Genomic DNA, 21,873 nt, shown 5'->3' on the forward strand with positions numbered 1-21,873 from the left:
AATTAATTGATGGAATCATTGTATGTAGCAGGTTGGTAGACAGCAATCATCCGAACGAAATCTTATCTTATCTTATCTTATCTTCTTGGGTTATCTTAGGTAATTTACACTATGTGTGATAATCATATGTACTTATGTGTATCTGTGCCTGTATAAACTTAATGACTTTGGAAATAGCATATCATCATAATTATTGTTATAAGTGCCACACAGTGGTGTAGCCAGGTTCTAAATTTAAGGGAAGCCAGCATATTAACCCGTAAACGGTCCAAGCAGATCTACGTTCACATGTGTAGTGCTACAAAAATAGATCTACGTTTTTTTTACATATTTTCAAATATAAAAAAAAAAAAAAGTAGATCAAAGTTTTTTTACACATTTTCAAATGTAAAAAAAACAAAAAGAAGATCTACTTTTTTACATACTTTCAAATGTTGAAAAAACATATATATACGTTTGGACCGTTTACGGGTTAAAAAAAAAAAAAGGCGCCATGACACTTAACAAATAATTTTAAATTAATTTTCGTACATTTTTATTTTGTTTTTAAAATCAAAACACAAGGAAGATACAATTTTAAATGAAGTACATAATTGTTATTTTTGTATATAAAATGAAAACACAATAAAAAGTTTTACAGTAAGCTCATAAATCTCAAAACATAATAAAAACATGTTATTTAATTGTTATAATTTTAAACGTAAAATGAAAATAAAACAATGTGAAAAATGTATTAAGCAACTACAAGAGTCTCTTTCATCTAGGCTTCACAGTATCTAGTCACTTCAGTATTTTATATGTATTGAGCATGTTTTCCCATGATGGTCCTCCTCTCTACATAAGTTATTTGACTGAGTATTTTAAGTCTCTTGTCTTAGCACATTTCCATCAATTCTTGTATCTATTACTTTATTATAATCCACTTCAGTAGCCAACTCTTTCAGTGGAGAACAAAGCTAACACAGACAATCTATCCTCGCCCATTGTAGAACCAAGGTAGGACTTTATGCATTTGAACTGACTAAAGGATCGTTCTGCAACTGCTGTAGTTGTTGGTAAGGTCAGAAAAATGTGGTACAATGTGGACAAGTTAGGGTAAATGGAACACATGTTATTGGTACAAGTGAAATAAGGCATTAAAAAATTGTAGAGAGAACACCACTCCCCTTACTCTTCCTCTAGTTATGCCACTAGTGCCAAACAGTGTTGCAAGTATACAGTGACATAAGTAAGTAGGTAAGACACCTGCTGTCCATGTTCACCTAGCAGTAAATAGGTACCTGGGTGTTAGCTGACTGGTGTGTGTCACATCCTGGGAACAAAATTAACCTAGTTTTCCCAAAATGCTCTGCATAACTACAGACCAATAGCACTAACATCCCATATCATAAAAATCTTTGAAAGGGTCCTAAGAAGCAAGATCACCACCCATCTAGAAACCCATCAGTTACACAACCCAGGGCAACATGGGTTTAGAACAGGTCGCTCCTGTCTGTCTCAACTACTGGATCACTACGACAAGGTCCTAAATGCACTAGAAGACAAAAAGAATGCAGATGTAATATATACAGACTTTGCAAAAGCCTTCGACAAGTGTGACCATGGCGTAATAGCGCACAAAATGCGCGCTAAAGGAATAACAGGAAAAGTCGGTCGATGGATCTATAATTTCCTCACTAACAGAACACAGAGAGTAGTCGTCAACAGAGTAAAGTCCGAGGCAGCTACGGTGAAAAGCTCTGTCCCACAAGGCACAGTACTAGCTCCCATCTTGTTCCTCATCCTCATATCCGACATAGACAAGGATGTCAGCCACAGCACCGTGTCTTCCTTTGCAGATGACACCCGAATCTGCATGACAGTGTCTTCCATTGCAGACACTGCAAGGCTCCAGGCGGACATCAACCAAATCTTTCAGTGGGCTGCAGAAAACAATATGAAGTTCAACGATGAGAAATTTCAATTACTCAGATATGGTAAACATGAGGAAATTAAATCTTCATCAGAGTACAAAACAAATTCTGGCCACAAAATAGAGCGAAACACCAACGTCAAAGACCTAGGAGTGATTATGTCGGAGGATCTCACCTTCAAGGACCATAACATTGTATCAATCGCATCTGCTAGAAAAATGACAGGATGGATAATGAGAACCTTCAAAACTAGGGAGGCCAAGCCCATGATGACACTCTTCAGGTCACTTGTTCTATCTAGGCTGGAATATTGCTGCACTCTAACAGCACCTTTCAAGGCAGGTGAAATTGCCGACCTAGAAAATGTACAGAGAACTTTCACGGCGCGCATAACGGAGATAAAACACCTCAATTACTGGGAGCGCTTGAGGTTTCTAAACCTGTATTCCCTGGAACGCAGGAGGGAGAGATACATGATTATATACACCTGGAAAATCCTAGAGGGACTAGTACCAAACTTGCACACGAAAATCACTCACTACGAAAGCAAAAGACTTGGCAGACGATGCACCATCCCCCCAATGAAAAGCAGGGGTGTCACTAGCACGTTAAGAGACCATACAATAAGTGTCAGGGGCCCGAGACTGTTCAACTGCCTCCCAGCACACATAAGGGGGATTACCAACAGACCCCTGGCAGTCTTCAAGCTGGCACTGGACAAGCACCTAAAGACAGTTCCTGATCAGCCGGGCTGTGGCTCGTACGTTGGTTTGCGTGCAGCCAGCAGCAACAGCCTGGTTGATCAGGCGCTGATCCACCAGGAGGCCTGGTCACAGACCGGGCCGCGGGGGCGTTGACCCCCGAAACTCTCTCCAGGTAAACTCCAGGTAAAATAACCAGGGGCTTTCTTTATAGTATGTCATTGATGTAAACTGTGGTCTGTATAAGTTGTATCATATACTTGTAGAAATAAAGATTATTATTATTATAACATAGGGGGAGCGAGCACATTAAAAACCCGCCACCCTGCATGGCCTCTTTTTTTCATGCATATTGTGAAAAGAAATGTTTTGAGTTGTCTTCCTCAACTTATATTAAAATTTTCAGGAATGGGGGATGTGGTTTATAATGTTTCGTCTGGAGTTGGTGACACCGTACACAACGTGACTGCTGGAGTTAAGCGCCTGCTTACCACTCCACCTGTGAGCTGTGAGAGTGCGATGGATGATGAGGAGGAGTGTCCTGGTGTTCTACCAGCAACTCCACGCAATTCATTGTTGTCACCTGTGCCGGATAACCTTCACAGCGACCAGTAGGTTTATACGTTTATATTTCAGTTTTTAATGGGATGATTTAGCTTGTACATGTATAGTATTAGCAGTCATCAGCAGGAAACAAATATTTCACCACATATTTTCCTCTTGTGTATTGTACTTACAAATAAAGAGCATAAAAAGACAGGTGGTACATCATACCAGGTCATCTTGTGATGATATAATTACAAATACAAATTTTATTTCCTTGATAAGAAAAAATGACACCTATTGAATCCTTTTTTTATACAGTGTATAATTTTTGTATACCTCAGTAGTCCTGGCGCAGATTTTGAAATTATTGAAGAGGAAGCAGCAATAAATGATGAGCTTGGAATAACAGAGGACCACTTCTTTCAGCCAGAGGTAAATGTACAGTGTAGAAAGATAAAAATCACTCTTGTTTATTTTTAAATATAAAATATATGGAGTAAAAATGCTTATTTTGAGTCTCTGAAAAGGGTGACATTAATTTCCCATTCAGTCAAAACTAGGTATTGCAGTGATATATGAACATTTTTCTTCCAGGAGTGTGCAGCATTAGATAGATGGATATTTCGTAAATAAGAGATGACATAAATTAACGTAACACAACTATGTGAAAGGGTAACCTTCCCTCAGTCTCCTCTGCATCTGCCACTAGTCACATGCGGAATCCTTTTTCCTCCCTATTCTCTCTGGCAAATCACCTGTCTCACCCACCACATCCTGGTCCTTACTCTTCAGCCACATGCTAGGGGCAGGGTACCTGTTGATCCAGGCTCTGAAACAGTCTACTGCCACCAACCACCCTTTGATCCTCACCCCTCAACCTAACTTAAAATAATTTCTGTCAGTAATTTGCCATATTCACAACTGGAGATCAGCTTTCACACCATACTAATTGTTCCAGAGTGCCAGTCTTGTATGTCGGAACCTACTGCATTTTAAAACTGACTACTGGTACATGTTTGTTAGTTGTGAATGTATGATTATTTAAATCTTAGTTTTTAAGTGAATTTTATTGTCTCTTATATGGTAAATCATATACTGTAGTACAGTACATATATTGAAAATCTATACAGCATACATAATCCTTCATTCATTTCAAATTAAATACATAATGTGGTTGTTGGAGCAACCTTGATTCCTGTTGTTAAAGTAACCTTGATTCTTGTTGCTAGAGCAACCTTAGTTCCTGTTGTTAGAGCAGCCTTGATTCCTGTTGTTAGAGCAGCCTTGATTACTGTTGTTAGAGCAACCTTGATTCATGTTATTACAGCAACCTTGATGCCTGTTGTTAGAACAACCTTGATTCCTGTCATTAGAGCAATCTTGATTCCTTGTTCAAATCCTGAAAGCCTAATCTGAAACCTCCTTGAATGTTTCAGGATAATTTGTTGTACATGAATGAAGAATCACTTGAGAGAAGCATTGACAAATGCAAGTCACTGATTCTGCAGAGTGAAGAGTCTACCAGCAGAAGACGAGCCCTCGTTCACAAGCTCATACAACTGAGATTGCGATTACAGGTTTGATGATCCAGTTATACCGTACCTCGAGGCTCATAAAGAAGTACGCTCTCTCATGACTTTTCCAAGTCAACATTTCCTTGATAGTTCAACACTAGGGGTTATGCCATGTGATTCTAGTACAAAAATAACATTTGTTACACACTTTTTCCAGTGAAATATGAGGTTAGGATTAGGAAAATAATGGACGAGGCAGGATTAGGAAAGTAGTGGAAAAAGCAGGATAAGAAAAGTAATGGATGAGGTGGAAATATTTGTTTGGCATACTTTTTTATTATATTTTTTTATTATCACACTGGCCGATTCCCACCAAGGCAGGGTGGCCCGAAAAAGAAAAACTTTCACCATCACTCACTCCATCACTGTCTTGCCAGAAGGGTGCTTTACACTACAGTTTTTAAACTGCAACATTAACACCCCTCCTTCAGAGTGCAGGCATTGTACTTCCCATCTCCAGGACTCAAGTCCGGCCTGCCGGTTTCCCTGAACCCCTTCATAAATGTTACTTTGCTCACACTCCAACAGCACGTCAAGTATTAAAAACCATTTGTCTCCATTCACTCCTATCAAACATGCTCATGCATGCCCGCTGCAAGTCCAAGCCCCTCGCACACAAAACCTCCTTCACCCCCTCCCTTCAACCTTTCCTAGGCCGACCCCTACCCCACCTTCCTTCCACTACAGACTGATACACTCTTGAAGTCATTCTGTTTTGCTCCATTCTCTCTACAAGTCTGAGCCACCTCAACAACCCTTCCTCAGCCCTCTGGACAACAGTTTTGGCAATCCCGCACCTCCTCCTAACCTCCAAACTACGAATTCTCTGCATTATATTCACACCACACATTGCCCTCAGACATGACATCTCCACTGCCTCCAGCCTTCTCCTCGCTGCAACATTCATCACCCATGCTTCACACCCATATAAAAGCGTTGGTAAAACTATACTCTCATACATTCCCCTCTTTGCCTCCAGGGACAAAGTTCTTTGTCTCCACAGACTCCTAAGTGCACTGCTCACCCTTTTCCCCTCATCAATTCTATGATTCACCTCATCTTTCATAGACCCATCCGCTGACACGTCCACTCCCAAATATCTGAATACATTCACCTCCTCCATACTCTCTCCCTCCAATCTGATATCCAATCTTTCATCACCTAATCTTTTTGTTATCCTCATAACCTTACTCTTTCCTGTATTCACTTTTAATTTTCTTTTTTTGCATACCCTACCAAATTCATCCACCAACCTCTGCAACTTCTCTTCAGAATCTCCCAAGAGCACAGTGTCATCAGCAAAGAGCAACTGTGACAACTCCCACCTTATGTGTGATTCTTTATCTTTTAACTCCATGCCTCTTGCCAAGACCCTCGCATTTACTTCTCTTACAACCCCATCTATAAATATATTAAACAACCACGGTGACATCACACATCCTTGTCTAAGGCCTACTTTTACTGGGAAATAATCTCCCTCTTTCCTACATACTCTTACTTGAGCCTCACTATCCTCGTAAAAACTCTTCACTGCTTTCAGTAACCTACCTCCTATACCATACACCTGTATGGTATAGGCATACTTAGTTGGTATAATTATTCATATAAATATGTCTCCAGAGGCTACACTTTCTACCATTATTTTGCCTCTTATCTCTTTCTCTATAAGAATTCTTGCTGTAAATTTATTAAATATTTGACATCATTAAAGTTGGTGGAGATGTGCATTTCCCTGTACAAGTCTGACATTTGGCCTTATCCAGAAAACACAATGTTGTTTGCTCATATGCTAAGAAAGCAGATTCCTTAATTCTTTTTGACTATTACTGCTTAACATTCACAACAGGCAGGTTCTTTCTTGTCTCAGGTCTTCCTCTTGACCTAGTGATCATCAGTAGTGATCATCCAGTGCCAGATTCATTATTATCCTTTTGATCTATGGCAACCACCATTTGCTGTAGGGTGACCAACTTGCTGTAGGTCATTCATTTCTTATTGTTTCTCCCTGAAAAAGAATTATACAATGTTGTATAGCACTGTACTGTATTATTGTATCTTATATTGTTTTGATCCCTGTGAGATAATGGAATAAAAATATAATATTAGTAACTGAAATGTATTAATATAGAATTAATTGTTATTTAACACATTAGTTTTATAGGCTAAGAGCTGTTATCCTACCTAAGCTCATTCCGGAGCCCAACCCTATCTAAGATATACTACGACCCCCTTGGGATGCGACCCACAAGAGTTGGCTAACACCCAGGTACCTACTCACTGCTAAGTGAACAGGGACAGCAGATGTAAGGAAACATGCCTAACATTTCCACTCGTGCCAAGGATTGAACTAAGGACACTCAGTGTGTGAGCTGAGTACGCTATCCACCAAACCACGGGACAGTTTTTATTGCTGTGACCATTATGATATAATGTAATGTAGTAGATACTATAGAATTACTATCATTTATAGGTACATTATGAGCCTTATAAGAAAATGTAATTAAGTCCATTCTCAAATGGATACTGTAGGATTACTATAGGGTATATTACTGTGAATCTTATGAGACAGTGTAATAAATATTAGTCCAAGCAGGAGTACACTACATGTTATCTTTCAACAGGAGATTCATGATGCAGCTGAAATTGCTTCCACTGGTGTTATCATGTGTATGAGTCACCAGCTGCAGCCTCAGAAGCCGCCCCTCAGTCGTGCATCCAAGCAGTACTGTGACAAGTGTGCACAGATCATCTGGGGTGTCATACATGTCTCTTACGTGTGTGCCTGTAAGTTGTATGTGTGTATCATCTGGAGTATCATTCATGTATCATACATGTGCCTATAAGTTGTGTATGTGTGTCATCTGGAGTATCAGTCATGTATCATACATGTGCCTGTAAGTTGTGTGTATGTCATCTGGAATATCAGTCATGTACCATACATGTGTGTGTGTGTGTGTGTGTGTGTGTGTGTGTGTGTGTGCACGCACGTGCACGCGTGCATCATTTGAAGTTTTTTTTTTTTTTTTTTTCAACAAGTCGGCCGTCTCCCACCGAGGCAGGGTGACCCAAAAAAGAAAGAAAATCCCCAAAAAGAAAATACTTTCATCATCATTCAACACTTTCACCACACTCGCACATTATCACTGTTTTTGCAGAGGTGCTCAGAATACAACAGTCTAGAAGCATACACATATAAAGATACACAACATATTCCTCCAAACTGCCAATATCCCAAACCCCTCCTTTAAAGTGCAGGCATTGTACTTCCCATTTCCAGGACTCAAGTCCGACTATATGAAAATAACCGGTTTCCCTGAATCCCTTCACTAAATATTACCCTGCTCACACTCCAACAGATCGTCAGGTCCCAAGTACCATTCGTCTCCATTCACTCCTATCTAACACGCTCGCGCACGCTTGCTGGAAGTCCAAGCCCCTTACCCACAAAACCTCCTTTACCCCCTCTCTCCAACCCTTTCGAGGACGACCCCTACCCCTCCTTCCTTCCCCTATAGATTTATATGCTTTCCATGTCATTCTACTTTGATCCATTCTCTCTAAATGACCAAACCACCTCAACAACCCCTCTTCTGCCCTCTGACTAATACTTTTATTAACTCCACACCTTCTCCTAATTTCCACACTCCGAATTTTCTGCATAATATTTACACCACACATTGCCCTTAAACAGGACATCTCCACTGCCTCCAACCGTCTCCTCACTGCTGCATTTACCACCCAAGCTTCACACCCATATAAGAGTGTTGGTACTACTATACTTTCATACATTCCCTTCTTTGCCTCCATAGATAACGTTTTTTGACTCCACATATACCTCAATGCACCACTCACCTTTTTTCCCTCATCAATTCTATGATTAACCTCATCCTTCATAAATCCATCCGCCGACACGTCAACTCCCAAGTATCTGAAAACATTCACTTCTTCCATACTCCTCCTCCCCAATTTGATATCCAATTTTTCTTTATCTAAATCATTTGACACCCTCATCACCTTACTCTTTTCTATGTTCACTTTCAACTTTCTACCTTTACACACATTCCCAAACTCATCCACTAACCTTTGCAATTTTTCTTTAGAATCTCCCATAAGCACAGTATCATCAGCAAAAAGTAACTGTGTCAATTCCCATTTTGAATTTGATTCCCCATAATTTAATCCCACCCCTCTCCCAAACACCCTAGCATTTACTTCCTTAACAACCCCATCTATAAATATATTAAACAACCATGGTGACATTACACATCCCTGTCTAAGACCTACTTTTACCGGGAAGTAGTCTCCCTCTCTTCTACACACCCTAACCTGAGCCTCACTATCCTCATAAAAACTCTTTACAGCATTTAATAACTTACCACCTATTCCATATACTTGCAACATCTGCCACATTGCTCCTCTATCCACTCTATCATATGCCTTTTCTAAATCCATAAATGCAATAAAAACTTCCCTATCTTTATCTAAATACTGTTCACATATATGCTTCAATGTAAACACCTGATCTACACATCCCCTACCCACTCTAAAACCTCCTTGCTCATCCGCAATCCTACATTCTGTCTTACCTCTAATTCTTTCAATTATAACCCTACCGTACACTTTTCCTGGTATACTCAGTAAGCTTATTCCTCTATAATTTTTACAGTCTCTTTTGTCCCCTTTCCCTTTATATAAAGGGACTATACATGCTCTCTGCCAATCCCTAGGTACCTTCCCCTCTTTCATACATTTATTAAACAAAAGTACCAACCACTCCAACACTATATCCCCCCCTGCTTTTAACATTTCTGTCATGATCCCATCAGTTCCAGCTGCTTTACCCCCTTTCATTTTACGTAATGCCTCACGTACCTCCCCCACACTTACATTCTGCTCTTCTTCACTCCTAAAAGATGGTATACCTCCCTGACCAGTGCATGAAATTACTGCCTCTGTTTCTTCCTTAACATTTAAAAGTTCCTCAAAATATTCTCGCCATCTACCCAATACCTCCATCTCCCCATCTACTAACTCCCCTACTCTGTTTTTAACTGACAAATCCATATTTTCCCTAGGCTTTCTTAACTTGTTTAACTCACTCCAAAATTTTTTCTTATTTTCATTAAAATTTCTTGACAGTGCCTCTCCCACTCTATCATCTGCTCTCCTTTTGCACTCTCTCACCACTCTCTTTACCTTTCTTTTACTCTCCATATACTCTGCTCTTCTTATAACACTTCTGCTTTGTAAAAACCTCTCATAAGCTACCTTTTTCTCTTTTATCACACCCTTTACTTCATCATTCCACCAATCACTCCTCTTTCCTCCTGCCCCCACCCTCCTATAACCACAAACTTCTGCCCCACATTCTAATACTGCATTTTTAAAACTATTCCAACGCTCTTCAACCCCCCCACTACTCATCTTTGCACTAGCCCACCTTTCTGCCAATAGTCGCTTATATCTCACCCGAACTTCCTCCTCCCGTAGTTTATACACTTTCACCTCCCTCTTACTTGTTGTTGCCACCTTCCTCTTTTCCCATCTACCTCTTACTCTAACTGTAGCTACAACTAAATAATGATCCGATATATCAGTTGCCCCTCTATAAACATGTACATCCTGGAGCCTACCCATCAACCTTTTATCCACCAATACATAATCTAATAAACTACTTTCATTACGTGCTACATCATACCTTGTATATTTATTTATCCTCTTTTTCATAAAATATGTATTACTTATTACCAAATTTCTTTCTACACATAGCTCAATTAAAGGCTCCCCATTTACATTTACCCCTGGCACCCCAAATTTACCTACTACTCCTTCCATAACATTTTTACCCACTTTAGCATTGAAATCCCCAACCACCATTACTCTCACACTTGATTCAAAACTCCCCAAGCATTCACTCAACATTTCCCAAAATCTCTCTCTCTCCTCTACACTTCTCTCTTCTCCAGGTGCATAACGCTTATTATAACCCACTTTTCACATCCAATCTTTATTTTACTCCACATAATCCTTGAATTAATACATTTATAGTCTCTCTTTTCCTGCCATAGCTTATCCTTCAACATTATTGCTACTCCTTCTTTAGCTCTAACTCTATTTGAAACCCCTGACCTAATCCCATTTATTCCTCTCCACTGAAACTCTCCCACCCCCTTCAGCTTTGTTTCACTTAAAGCCAGGACATCCAGCTTCTTCTCATTCATAACATCCACAATCATCTCTTTCTTATCATCTGCACAACATCCACGCACATTCAGACTTCCCACTTTGACAATTTTCTTCTTCTTATTCTTTTTAGTAATCTTTACAGGAAAAGGGGTTACTAGCCCATTGTTCCCGGCATTTTAGTTGACTTTTACAACACGCATGGCTTACAGAGGAAAGATTCTTATTCCACTTCCCCATGGATATAAAAGGAAAATTAATAAGACCAAGAACTATTAAGATAAAATCAAAGAAAACTCAGATGAGTGTGTATAAATAAATGTGTACATGTATGTGTAGTGTGACCTAAGTGTAAGTAGAAGTAGCAAGACATGCCTGTAATCTTGCATATTTATGAGACAGACAAAAGACATCAGCAATCCTACCATCATGTAAAACAATCACAGGCTTCGTTTTACACTCACTTGGCAGGACGGTAGTACCTCCCTGGGTGGTTGCTGTCTACCAACCTACTACCTACATCATTTGAAGTGTCAACAATATATCCTCTATGTATCTTAGTTATAATTATCTGTCTGTAGCTACAGGAGTCAAGCTCTACCCTTTTGTGTCCCGTCTTCATTAATATATTCATTATACATTTTTAAATTTCCTGTGTTGTTGCACTTCCCACCTCCTCCTAAGTCCAACATCAGACTAATCCTATAAAAGATAAATCACACAAATCATAATATCTAAACAAGTATCAAAGTGTGTAAGTCACTAGCATATGACCCCAAGTTCACACATAATGTGTGTGTGTGTGTGTGTGTGTGTGTGTGTGTGTGTGTGTGTGTGTGTGTGTGTGTGTGTGTGTGTGTGTGTGTGTGTGTGTGTGTGTGTGTGCAGATACCATCTAGTCAAAGATTATTTTTTTTTTTAACAAAACAGCCATTTCCCACCGAGGAAAGGTGACCCGAAAAAGAAGAAACACTTTCATCATCGTTCATTCCATCAAAGATTAAGTCTCCAAAATAGACTGTAGATGTTAACAAGGTAATCAGAGATGAAGTCCATTCAATCCTGACATAAACAGTCCACAAAACTAGGCAAATACTGCTGTTAGTCCATTCACTACTAAATATGCAGATGCAAACCTCTTCCTGTGACTGAGTGCACACACAGTAGTACAGAAATACAGTAGGACACCCATATCTGCGGTTCCATTTTCCGATATTTCAGTTATCTGCTGTTTACCGTGGCCTGGAAATAACCCGTACTTTTTCTCAGTAATGGCCTCAAAGTGCAGTGGCCTCAAAGTGCAAAATTAGTGATGCTGACAGTTATTCAAAGCTTAAGAGAAGCTGTGAAGTGCTTCCTGTCAGTGAAAATGTGTTAATTCTTGACTTATTGTGCATAATTTATTAATTAAAGTTTGTAATAGGTAGGGGAAGGAAGGCAGGGTAGGGGTCGTCCTCGAAAAGGTTGGAGGGAGGGGGTAAAGGAGGTTTTGTGGGTGAGGGGCTTGGACTTCCAGCAAGCGTGCGTGAGCGTGTTAGATAGGAGTGAATAGAGACGAATGGTATTTGGGACCTGACGAGCTGTTGGAGTGTGAGCAGGGTAATATTTAATGAAGGGATTCAAGGAAATTGATTATTTTATATAGCCAGACTTGAGTCCTGGAAATGGGAAGTACAATGCCTGCACTTTAAAGGAGGGGTTTGGGATATTGGTAGTTTGGAGGGATATGTTGTGTATCTTTATACGTATATACTTCTAAACTGTTGTATTCTGAGCACCTCTGCAAAAACAGTGATTATGTGTGAGTGAGGTGAAAGTGTTGAATGATGATGAAAGTATTTTCTTTTTGGGATTTTCTTTCTTTTTGGGTCACCGTGCCTCAGTGGGAGACGGCCAACTTGTTAAAAAAAAAAAATAGGTATGTATGTAAACGAAAAAGAACTTATAGGATTCACTACTACTATTCACATTTTGGTATCCACGACAAGTCCTTAGAATGTATTCCTGAGGATACTGGGGTTGTACTGTAGTTCAGTATACCAATCTTAAGTTAAGGTCACACAATGGGCATAGGCTGCAGACAAAACTGTGCTTCAAAATTCTAAGTCCCAAAAATGACACGTTAATGGAGATTGAGTAACCCCTCACCTCCTTCCCATTGGTGACAAAACACCTGAGCTTTGAGTAAGTGTGGAGGGTGGAGGGCTGCACCAGTCACTGTGCTACACAGTAGCCATGTCCACCACTCATTCTGCCAGTAGTTAGTGTGAAGTGAGACAGCACCTCCACTGACTATCTCACTGTTATAAATAATCAAATCTGTCATTCAATAGAAATGGTATGAAGAAAATGATATGATTTATTCAAGTAAATGCCTTTGACTTAGACAATTATAGTTAATGCTTGTTAAAATAACACTTGCAATGGTTAAACATGAAACACTAAATTAGTACCAACTAATGCACAGATGTATATTACAATAACAAGTGAAGTACATGCACTGCTGGAAAGATGGCTAGGAAATGAGTGAAGGAAATGTGTGCACTTTCTGGGTCCTCTTTCTTGGTAGGAAATGGTCTTTGTATTGGTACAGTATTAAAAATAACTGGAAGTTTCTAAAATTCTTTTTATTTTACAGTATGTGAATATAGGTGCCATGGTAGATGTGTGGATGGTATCCAGAGAAGATGTGCCAGTGTAAAGGTGAACGAAGATGCCACATATATTTTACGCATCTGTCCTGAAGTTGGATTGTCTGCCCAGAACTATAAATGTGCTGAGTGCAAGAGACTCATCACCAACAGTAAGTTAGAGCATTGTTGTTATGACAGGTATTGTGAGCCTTAATAAAGATTTCTAAAAAAAAATGCATTTATTCTTAACATATACTTCTTGGAAGGGTCATTTGAATTGTGATGACCATAAGCTTTTGGCAGGGCAGTTGTTGGAATGATGGTGAAAGTGTTTCCTTCATTGGGTCACCCTACCTTGCTAGGAAACAGCCACTAATATAAAAAGAAATTACAATACAGTATGTTTATTCTAATATTGATACTGTTCTGAGCTGTGTTTTTCACAGTCAAGTGCTGTATAACATTTCTGGGTTTAGCGCCTAATTTGATTATTATTATTTTAGCACTCAAATTGGGTATGAATGTAGCCTCTAAAATTTCTTTTGATATCAAGGGAAATTGGATATTTGTTGAAGAATTTTTTTAATACTTGATGTGCTGTTGGAGTGTGAGGAAAGTAACATTTATGAAGGGATTCAGGGAAACCAGCAGACCGGACTTGATGGGAAGTGTAGATCAATGGTTCAGAGAACCGACACGTTGATAAATTAGACACATGTGCAAATCTTGGTTATCTTTATTGAGGAAACGTTTTGCCACACAGTGGCTTCATCAGTCCATACATAGGAGAAACTTGAGGAATAGGAGGAGAATGAGGTAATCAGTCCCTCAACCTTGAGTCGATGTGGTCAGTCCATCAATCGACTCAAGGTTGAGGGACTGATTACCTCATTCTCCTCCTATTTTTCAAGTTTCTCCTATGTATGGACTGATGAAGTCACTGTGTGGCAAAACGTTTCCTCAATAAAGATACCCAAGAGCTGCACTTGATGGGAAGTACAGTGTCTGCACTCTGCAGGAGGAGTGTTAATGTTGCAGTTTTATAACTGTAGTGTAAAGCACCCCTCTGGCAAGACAGTGATGGAGTGAATTGGGCCACCCTGCCTTGGTGGGAATTGGCTGATGTGTTAATAAATAATAAATAAAAATAATTTTTTGTGCAATGCTTTTAGAAAGTAATCCTTGTATGATATTTTGCTTATTAATTTGAGTGTAAATAGTAAGAGAGAATAAGTTACAGAATAAGTTCAGTGAGTTTTAACTTTAGTTCTTATAGTCAGACTCAAAGGCAGGAGTATAGAGCATGTATAGATATTTGGGGGACTTGAGTCTTGGAGGTGGGAAGTACAGTGTCTGCACCCTGAACGAGGAGTGTTGATACACTGCAGATTTTTAACTCTAGTTGTGGTGTGCCTCTGACAAGATAGTGATAGAAAAAATGATGATGAAAGTGTTTCTTCTTTTTTGGGTTACCCAGCCTCAGTGGGAAATGACCAGTGTGTTAATAAAAAAAAATAAAAGATTTTGACATTGCTGTTTATCTGGAGATCTGGAGAGAGTTCCGGGGGTCAACGCCCCCGCGGCCCGGTCTGTGACCAGGCCTCCTTAGGTCAGTGTCCCAGGATGCGACCCACACCAGTCGACTAACACCCAGGTACCCATTTTACTGATGGGGAACATAGACAACAGGTGGAAAGAAACACGTCCAATGTTTCTACTCTGGCTGGGAATCGAACCCAGACCCTCACCGTGTGAAGCGAGAGCGTTAACCACCAGGCTTAAAGTATACCAGTGGCTTAAAGTATACTCATCTCAATATTCATTTTATTATATTATTATAATCATTATAATCATAGGGAGTGCTAAACCTGTATGATTATGCAGTGCATGTGGGGCGATGGAAGGTATTCAGGCTCAATTCAGGGAACCAGAGCACTTATCCAATTCCCTAGATCAAAAGCCCCTCACCAGCATCAAGGATCATTTTATCACAAAATAATTATGTGCTTTATCATGCACCAACTTATGCACAATGCTTATGGCTATATATATATATAGCACTGCCAATCTCTGTTAAAGGAGAGAGATAGTCAAATATAGCATAAAAGCAAAAAACCACAAGGTGAAAAGTACTATTTGCATTATATCTCAATAAACATGGCTGACTGGCAGGTGATACCTTATGATGGTTAAACTTTAACAGGTAAAAAACCCTGAAGCACAACTTTTTTCTACCCTTCTCATATAGGCTACCAGGAATGTTGCCAGGCAGTGGGCAAGGAGCGAAGGCTAGACTCCATTCTGGAGAAGTAGGCAAGGAGTCAAGGCCAGACTGCTGTCTGGAGAAGTAGGCGGGGAATCAAGGCCAGACTGCTTTCTGGAGCAGTGGGCAAGGAGCGAAGGCTAGACTGCTTTTTGGAGCAGTGGGCAAAGAGCAAAAGCTAGACTGCTTTTCTAGAGCAGTGGGCAAGGAGCAAAGGCCAGACTACATTCTGGAGTATCGTATTTCCTCCTAACTAAATACATGACCCTATCATTTACCAAGTACCAAAATCGTGTTTCCAGTTCAATTCTGATTCAGCGTTCAGTTGTAGTACTCAAAAGAACAAAAAGGCACAATACCATCACTGGAACAATACACAAATAACCCCACATATAGGAGAGAGGGGCTTACTAGACCAAAACATCGTGGTAAGCTCCTCTCTCCTATGTGTGTATTATTTGTGTATTGTAGTACTCTACCCTGTGAGCCATGAGAGTAATGTCTATTAAGAAGTCAATCATGGAAGAATTGCTCCTCTCAACTTAAAATTCAGACTCACTTGAATTGTAACATCTGCTTGATTCAGGCAAGAGAGTTATTGAATAATTGATGGTAAGTAAATTTATTTAGGTACAGGTACTCACACAGTTACACAAATTATCATACATAGTAACATATGTGTAAATTACTTAGGATAACCTGAAAAGAGACAGACAAAGTGTCTTTTTATTTATTTATTTATTTATTAATTTGAACATGATACATAGAAGTACAAGGAAATACAGTGGTTAAGTGCAACATGCCAAAGCCCCTTGTATGCAGAGCATTATGGGCAGGCTTAAAATTAACTTAAGATTAACTGAGCACAAGTGAGTGTTTCAAAGACAGGTCATATGGTTCTTTACTGTGTTGCTGTGCATTCAGTAGAATGGAGTATTCTGTTAGGTAATGTAATTAAAAATAACAAAGTTTGATTGGGTCACAGGTTAAACATTTGTGAGATACAATTTTTTTTTTTTTTCAACAAGTCGGCCATCTCCCACCGAGGCAGGGTGACCCAAAAAAGAAAGAAAATCCCCAAAAAGAAAATACTTTCATCATCATTCAACACTTTCACCACACTCACACATTATCACTGCTTTTGCAGAGGTGCTCAGAATACAACAGTTCAGAAGCATATATGTATAAAGATACACAACATCAACAATCCATCTCCCACCGAGGCAGGGTGACCCAAAAAAGAAAGAAAATGAAAATACTTTCATCATCATTCAACACTTTCACCACACTCACACATTATCACTGCTTTTGCAGAGGTGCTCAGAATACAACAGTTCAGAAGCATATATGTATAAAGATACACAACATATCCCTCCAAACTGCCAATATCCCAAACCCCTCCTTTAAAGTGCAGGCATTGTACTTCCCATTTCCAGGACTCAAGTCCGACTATATGAAAATAACCGGTTTCCCTGAATCCCTTCACTAAATATTACCCTGCTCACACTCCAACAGATCGTCAGGTCCCAAGTATCATTCGCCTCCATTCACTCCTATCTAATACGATCATGCACGCTTGCTGGAAGATACAATTATTCAGTATCTATTTAGTTGTGGGTGAGTAAGTGATTTTTAAGAGGAGACTTGAATTTATAAACAGACAGTGTTTCTTTTATATTCACAGGTAATGAATTCCAGATTTTTGGGCCTTTTATGTGCATTGAGTTTTTGCATAATGTGAGTTGGACACGAGGAATATCAAAGAATGATCTGTGTCTTGTGTTATTGTCATGTGTTCTGTTGAGGTCGGTAAGGAGACATTTGATGGGGGGGTTTATATCCGAGTTAAGTGTTCCATGTATGTAGTAGGTACAATAATAAGTATGGATGTTTTGTATGGTGAGTAGGTTCAGAGTTTTGAATACAGTGGACCCCCGCCTAATGATCAGCTCCCAACTCGACCAATTATGTAAGTGTATTTTTGTAAGTGCTTTTGTAAGTGTATTTTTGGGGGTCTGAAATGGACTAATCTAATTCACAATATTCCTTATGAATCTGGAGTTGAATCTGGAGAGAGTTCCGGGGGTCAACGCCCCCGCGGCCCGGTCTGTGACCAGGCCTCCTGGTGGATCAGCGCCTGATCAACCAGGCTGTTGCTGCTGGCTGCACGCAAACCAACATACGAGCCACAGCCCGGCTGATCAGGAAAAAATTCGGTCTATAACGGCACCCAAACAGACTTCTGGATTGAAATAATATCGTTAGGCCGGGGTCCACTGTATTGGTAGAGTGTGCTGCCTTTAGTGGGAATTTGTTATCATTCTGACTTATCGTATATTATTTATTTATGCTCCTTGTCATTTGTAGCTACAGTTTTTTTTATGAAATTCTTGCTAAGGCTCTCAAATGTGTTAAATGATTATTTAGTATATGTTTTTTCTGATTTTTTTCAGCTTGAGTGAACTGCATGTTTAAATATTTTATTTTGATGCAGCAAAACTTTCAGCTTTTAGATCACCAGGTGTGGAGGACTCTTTCAGTTCAGTCTTGTTACATTCTAATTTGTGTAGGATGAACTCCGGATACTTTCTGAAACAGTGATGTTATATATTGAACATTTGGCCTGTGATACTTTTATATTATTTAGCTAATATCCATTTAACTAAAAAAATATGCAGTTTGTGTACCAGTATTAAATGTATTTGAATTAATAGATCAAACTTAGAGGAGCTAGTAACCCCTTCTCCTGTAGGAATTACTAAATGTAAAAGGAAAAACTTTCGCTTTTCTTTATAGGTCACCCTGCCTTGATGGGATATGGCCATTACGTTAACAAAAAAAAAAAATAGAATATCATACAGTACTTAGAATTAAGTTGGGATTTGCAGAAGTGTTGTTTTTCTTGTGACTGGTAATACTTTCATAGATATATACTCTATTATATTTTTTTGCTTCTAACATTTCTTCAATATTTCCCATCTTAGGTAAATTTGTTCATGTATAAGATGTAAGCATTGATATTAAAATGGTAAAGAAGTGGAATGAACAGTTAACAATAGGTACATTGCATCTCCATCTATTCTTGTTGTTGTGTACTAACTTCCCGGTATCTAAAAGTGGAGGGTTTTGTTGTCACTTAATTTGCTTTTATTTGATTTCATTCCCTGATTTAGTTTTTTACTGTACCTCCAGTGTGGTGTGCATAATTAATTTCCCAGTTCTTTTAACTTATTGAATTGCTTATAGAGATACAGTACATAGTGGTCTTCGGCCAGAGTCGCTACATAAGTCTGCATTTTGCATGTGTACTTCTTTTTTTTGTTACTTAAAGAATATTGGTGTGGTTATCTAATTTTGCACTTTAATTTTTTTCAGAATACAATATAATAACAAAAAGTGGAAGGAAATTGAAATCGAAAGGTATTCCAGCTCAGTACTTGCAGTGTAGTAGGACAATAGAGGTATTATGCAATAATAGAATTCTCTTCTTATCTTAAATTGATTAATGCAACAAGCTCAAAGAATTTACGTAATATTTTAATGTGCTGTTCAACTTCGGTGAAAAGCTAAAAACAAATATTTCAATCACTTTTATAATGTGTCATTTGCATTTTTGAGGAACACAGTGTTATACTCCATTAATTTTGTTGAGAATGTAATTGATAAGTCACAAAACACTTAAAATAGTGTTTCTCTTTCATTGTGGTCTAATTATATTAATTACATTTTTGAAGATAATCCGAATCTCTATAGATTTTTGTCATCAAAGTTTAACTAAATAGTATTAATACATCTAAACTTCCACTAGTTTCTTCTTTTTTTTTTTTCAAAAAGATTGCAAGAATACATTTATTATGAGTTTATAAATAGCATAGTAAACACTGGTTAAGAGGATTCTACTATATAACAGTTAATACCTTTATTTCTTTTACTATACAGCTACAGTATACAATTAAGGTCCTTTATAATAAGCTTTAATTTAGAGCAGTTGTATATAAAAATTATCGTAGATTCTTTACAATAATGTATATTCAGTAGTGTGTACTAATTATTGTGTACCAGCAATAAGATTAGGTTTAGCAAATTGTATGTTGTGGGCTGATGGATGTTGGTTTGAGTGTGTTATAATGTAGTGGCTAGCACAAATAGTTGCTAGTATAGACAGTGGCAAGTATAGGGTGTGCCTAGGATAGGTTGTGGCTAGCATAGGTAGCTACTAGTTTGCCTCAGTAATGAGAATTTAAGAGTTTGACACCTAAGGAAATTTGATTAAGTTTCTTATTAGTCATTGTGCACTCAACATCAACAAGGGTTCTGGATGTATAATGGCAGATCAAGTTGTAAGAAGAAAAAATGCATATGTTAGGGTTTACAGTGAGCTGAGAAACTTCTAATCTGCAACAAATATTGGGATGGAAGCTTTTTACCTTCTGTGGTCTTCCATTGTTAATGTATCTTGATAAGTAAGATATACGTGCAACAGTTAGGCATCTTTATTCTGAAATGTTTCGCCTGAAGAGTAGGCTTCTGCTGCCTACTATGTATTCGACTAAAGAAGCCTCTTGTGTAGGTGAAACATTTCAGAATAAAGATACCTAACTGTTGCAGTTAGGTATCTTTGTCAGTATTGTATACCATTATTATGTTTATATGTTTGGTATCTTTGAAGTCTTCTCTTTGTGGGAAATTACCATCCTAGCATGGTGGGACCTGAACAGTTGAGATTCTCGAGTGTGTCATGAGCACACTACAAAATAAAAAAATTTTGAAAGTTACCAAATGTCTTTGTGTAAAATTATACGCCATACAGCACACAGACTGGTTGCAAATCTGCAAACTGAAATTACTCCTTACAAGATGAGAATGTATGACTCCTGAGGAAACTTTTTTCTCAGTGGCTCATTAAGAGCATCTTACAAACTGTGTTGATGCTTAAATAATTGTGTCTTTGACACAAGGCTACAGATTTAGTGTCTGGTGAAGCACTTGGCTTCCTTCACTGGCGTGCAGCCACAAGTAAGGACAAAAGATAGTGTTTATGTGGAGCAAGTCATGAAGACTTCCAAGTAGCACTGAAGTGTAGTGGAAAAGTAGAATTATTAGTTATATTTGCAAATCTTTCTTTCAACAAACCAGCCGTATCCCACCGAGGTGGGGTGGCCCAAAAGGAAAAACGAAAGTTTCTCCTTTTACATTTAGTAATATATACAGGAGAAGGGGTTACTAGCCCCTTGCTCCCGGCATTTTAGTCGCCCCTTACAACACGCATGGCTTACGGAGGAAGAATTCTGTTCCACCTCCCCATGGAGATAAGAGGAAATAAACAAGAACAAGAACTAGAAAGAAAATAGAAGAAAACCCAGAGGGGTATGTATATATATGCTTGTACATGTATGTGTAGTGTGACCTAAGTGTAAGTAGAAGTAGCAAGACGTACCTGAAATCTTGCATGTTCATGAGACAGAAAAAAGGACACCAGCAATCCTACCATCATGTAAAACAATTACAGGCTTTCGTTTTACACTCACTTGGCAGGACGGTAGTACGTCCCTGGGCAGTTGCTGTCTACCAACCTACTACCTAGGTATTTGCAATTTTTTTTTTTTTTTTTTTTTTTTTCAACAAACTGGCCGTATCCCACCAAGGCAGGGTGACCCAAAAAGAAAAACGAAAGTTTCTCTTTTTAAATTTAGTAATTTATATGGGAGAAGGGGTTACTAGTCCCTTGCTCCCGGCATTTTAGTCGCCTCTTACAACACGCATGGCTTACGGAGGAAGAATTCTGTTCCACTTCCCCATGGAGATAAGAGGAAATAAACAAGAACAAGAACTAGAAAGAAAATAGAAGAAAACCCAAAGGGGTGTGCTTGTACATGTACGTGTAGTGTGACCTAAGTGTAAGTAGAAGTAGCAAGACGTACCTGAAATCTTGCATGTTCATGAGACAGAAAAAAGGACACCAGCAATCCTACCATCATGTAAAACAATTACAGGCTTTCGTTTTACACTCACTTGGCAGGACGGTAGTACGTCCCTGGGCAGTTGCTGTCTACCAACCTA

General features: G+C 38.8%; 1 protein-coding gene across 7 annotated transcripts in view; it reads left to right on the forward strand.

The window, feature by feature from the left end:
• The window catches only part of DEF8 (differentially expressed in FDCP 8 homolog), a 41,079-nt gene that overhangs the window by 4,916 nt on the left and 14,290 nt on the right, over positions 1–21,873 (forward strand). For 4 of the 7 annotated variants that reach the window (XM_053796207.2, XM_053796209.2, XM_053796212.2 and 1 more), the window contains 6 exons: positions 3,021–3,225; positions 3,502–3,592; positions 4,597–4,737; positions 7,356–7,518; positions 13,556–13,720; positions 19,189–19,233. In XM_053796207.2, the coding sequence (XP_053652182.1) occupies positions 3,021–3,225; positions 3,502–3,592; positions 4,597–4,737; positions 7,356–7,518; positions 13,556–13,720; positions 19,189–19,233 (810 nt within the window). The remainder of the gene's footprint in view (positions 1–3,020; positions 3,226–3,501; positions 3,593–4,596; positions 4,738–7,355; positions 7,519–13,555; positions 13,721–19,188; positions 19,234–21,873) is intronic. The other 3 variants (XM_053796210.2, XM_053796211.2, XM_070102735.1) reach the window with 2 other exon arrangements.

This window comes from Cherax quadricarinatus, chromosome 83 (assembly GCF_038502225.1).
Source record: "Cherax quadricarinatus isolate ZL_2023a chromosome 83, ASM3850222v1, whole genome shotgun sequence".
Classification (NCBI taxonomy): domain Eukaryota; kingdom Metazoa; phylum Arthropoda; class Malacostraca; order Decapoda; family Parastacidae; genus Cherax; species Cherax quadricarinatus.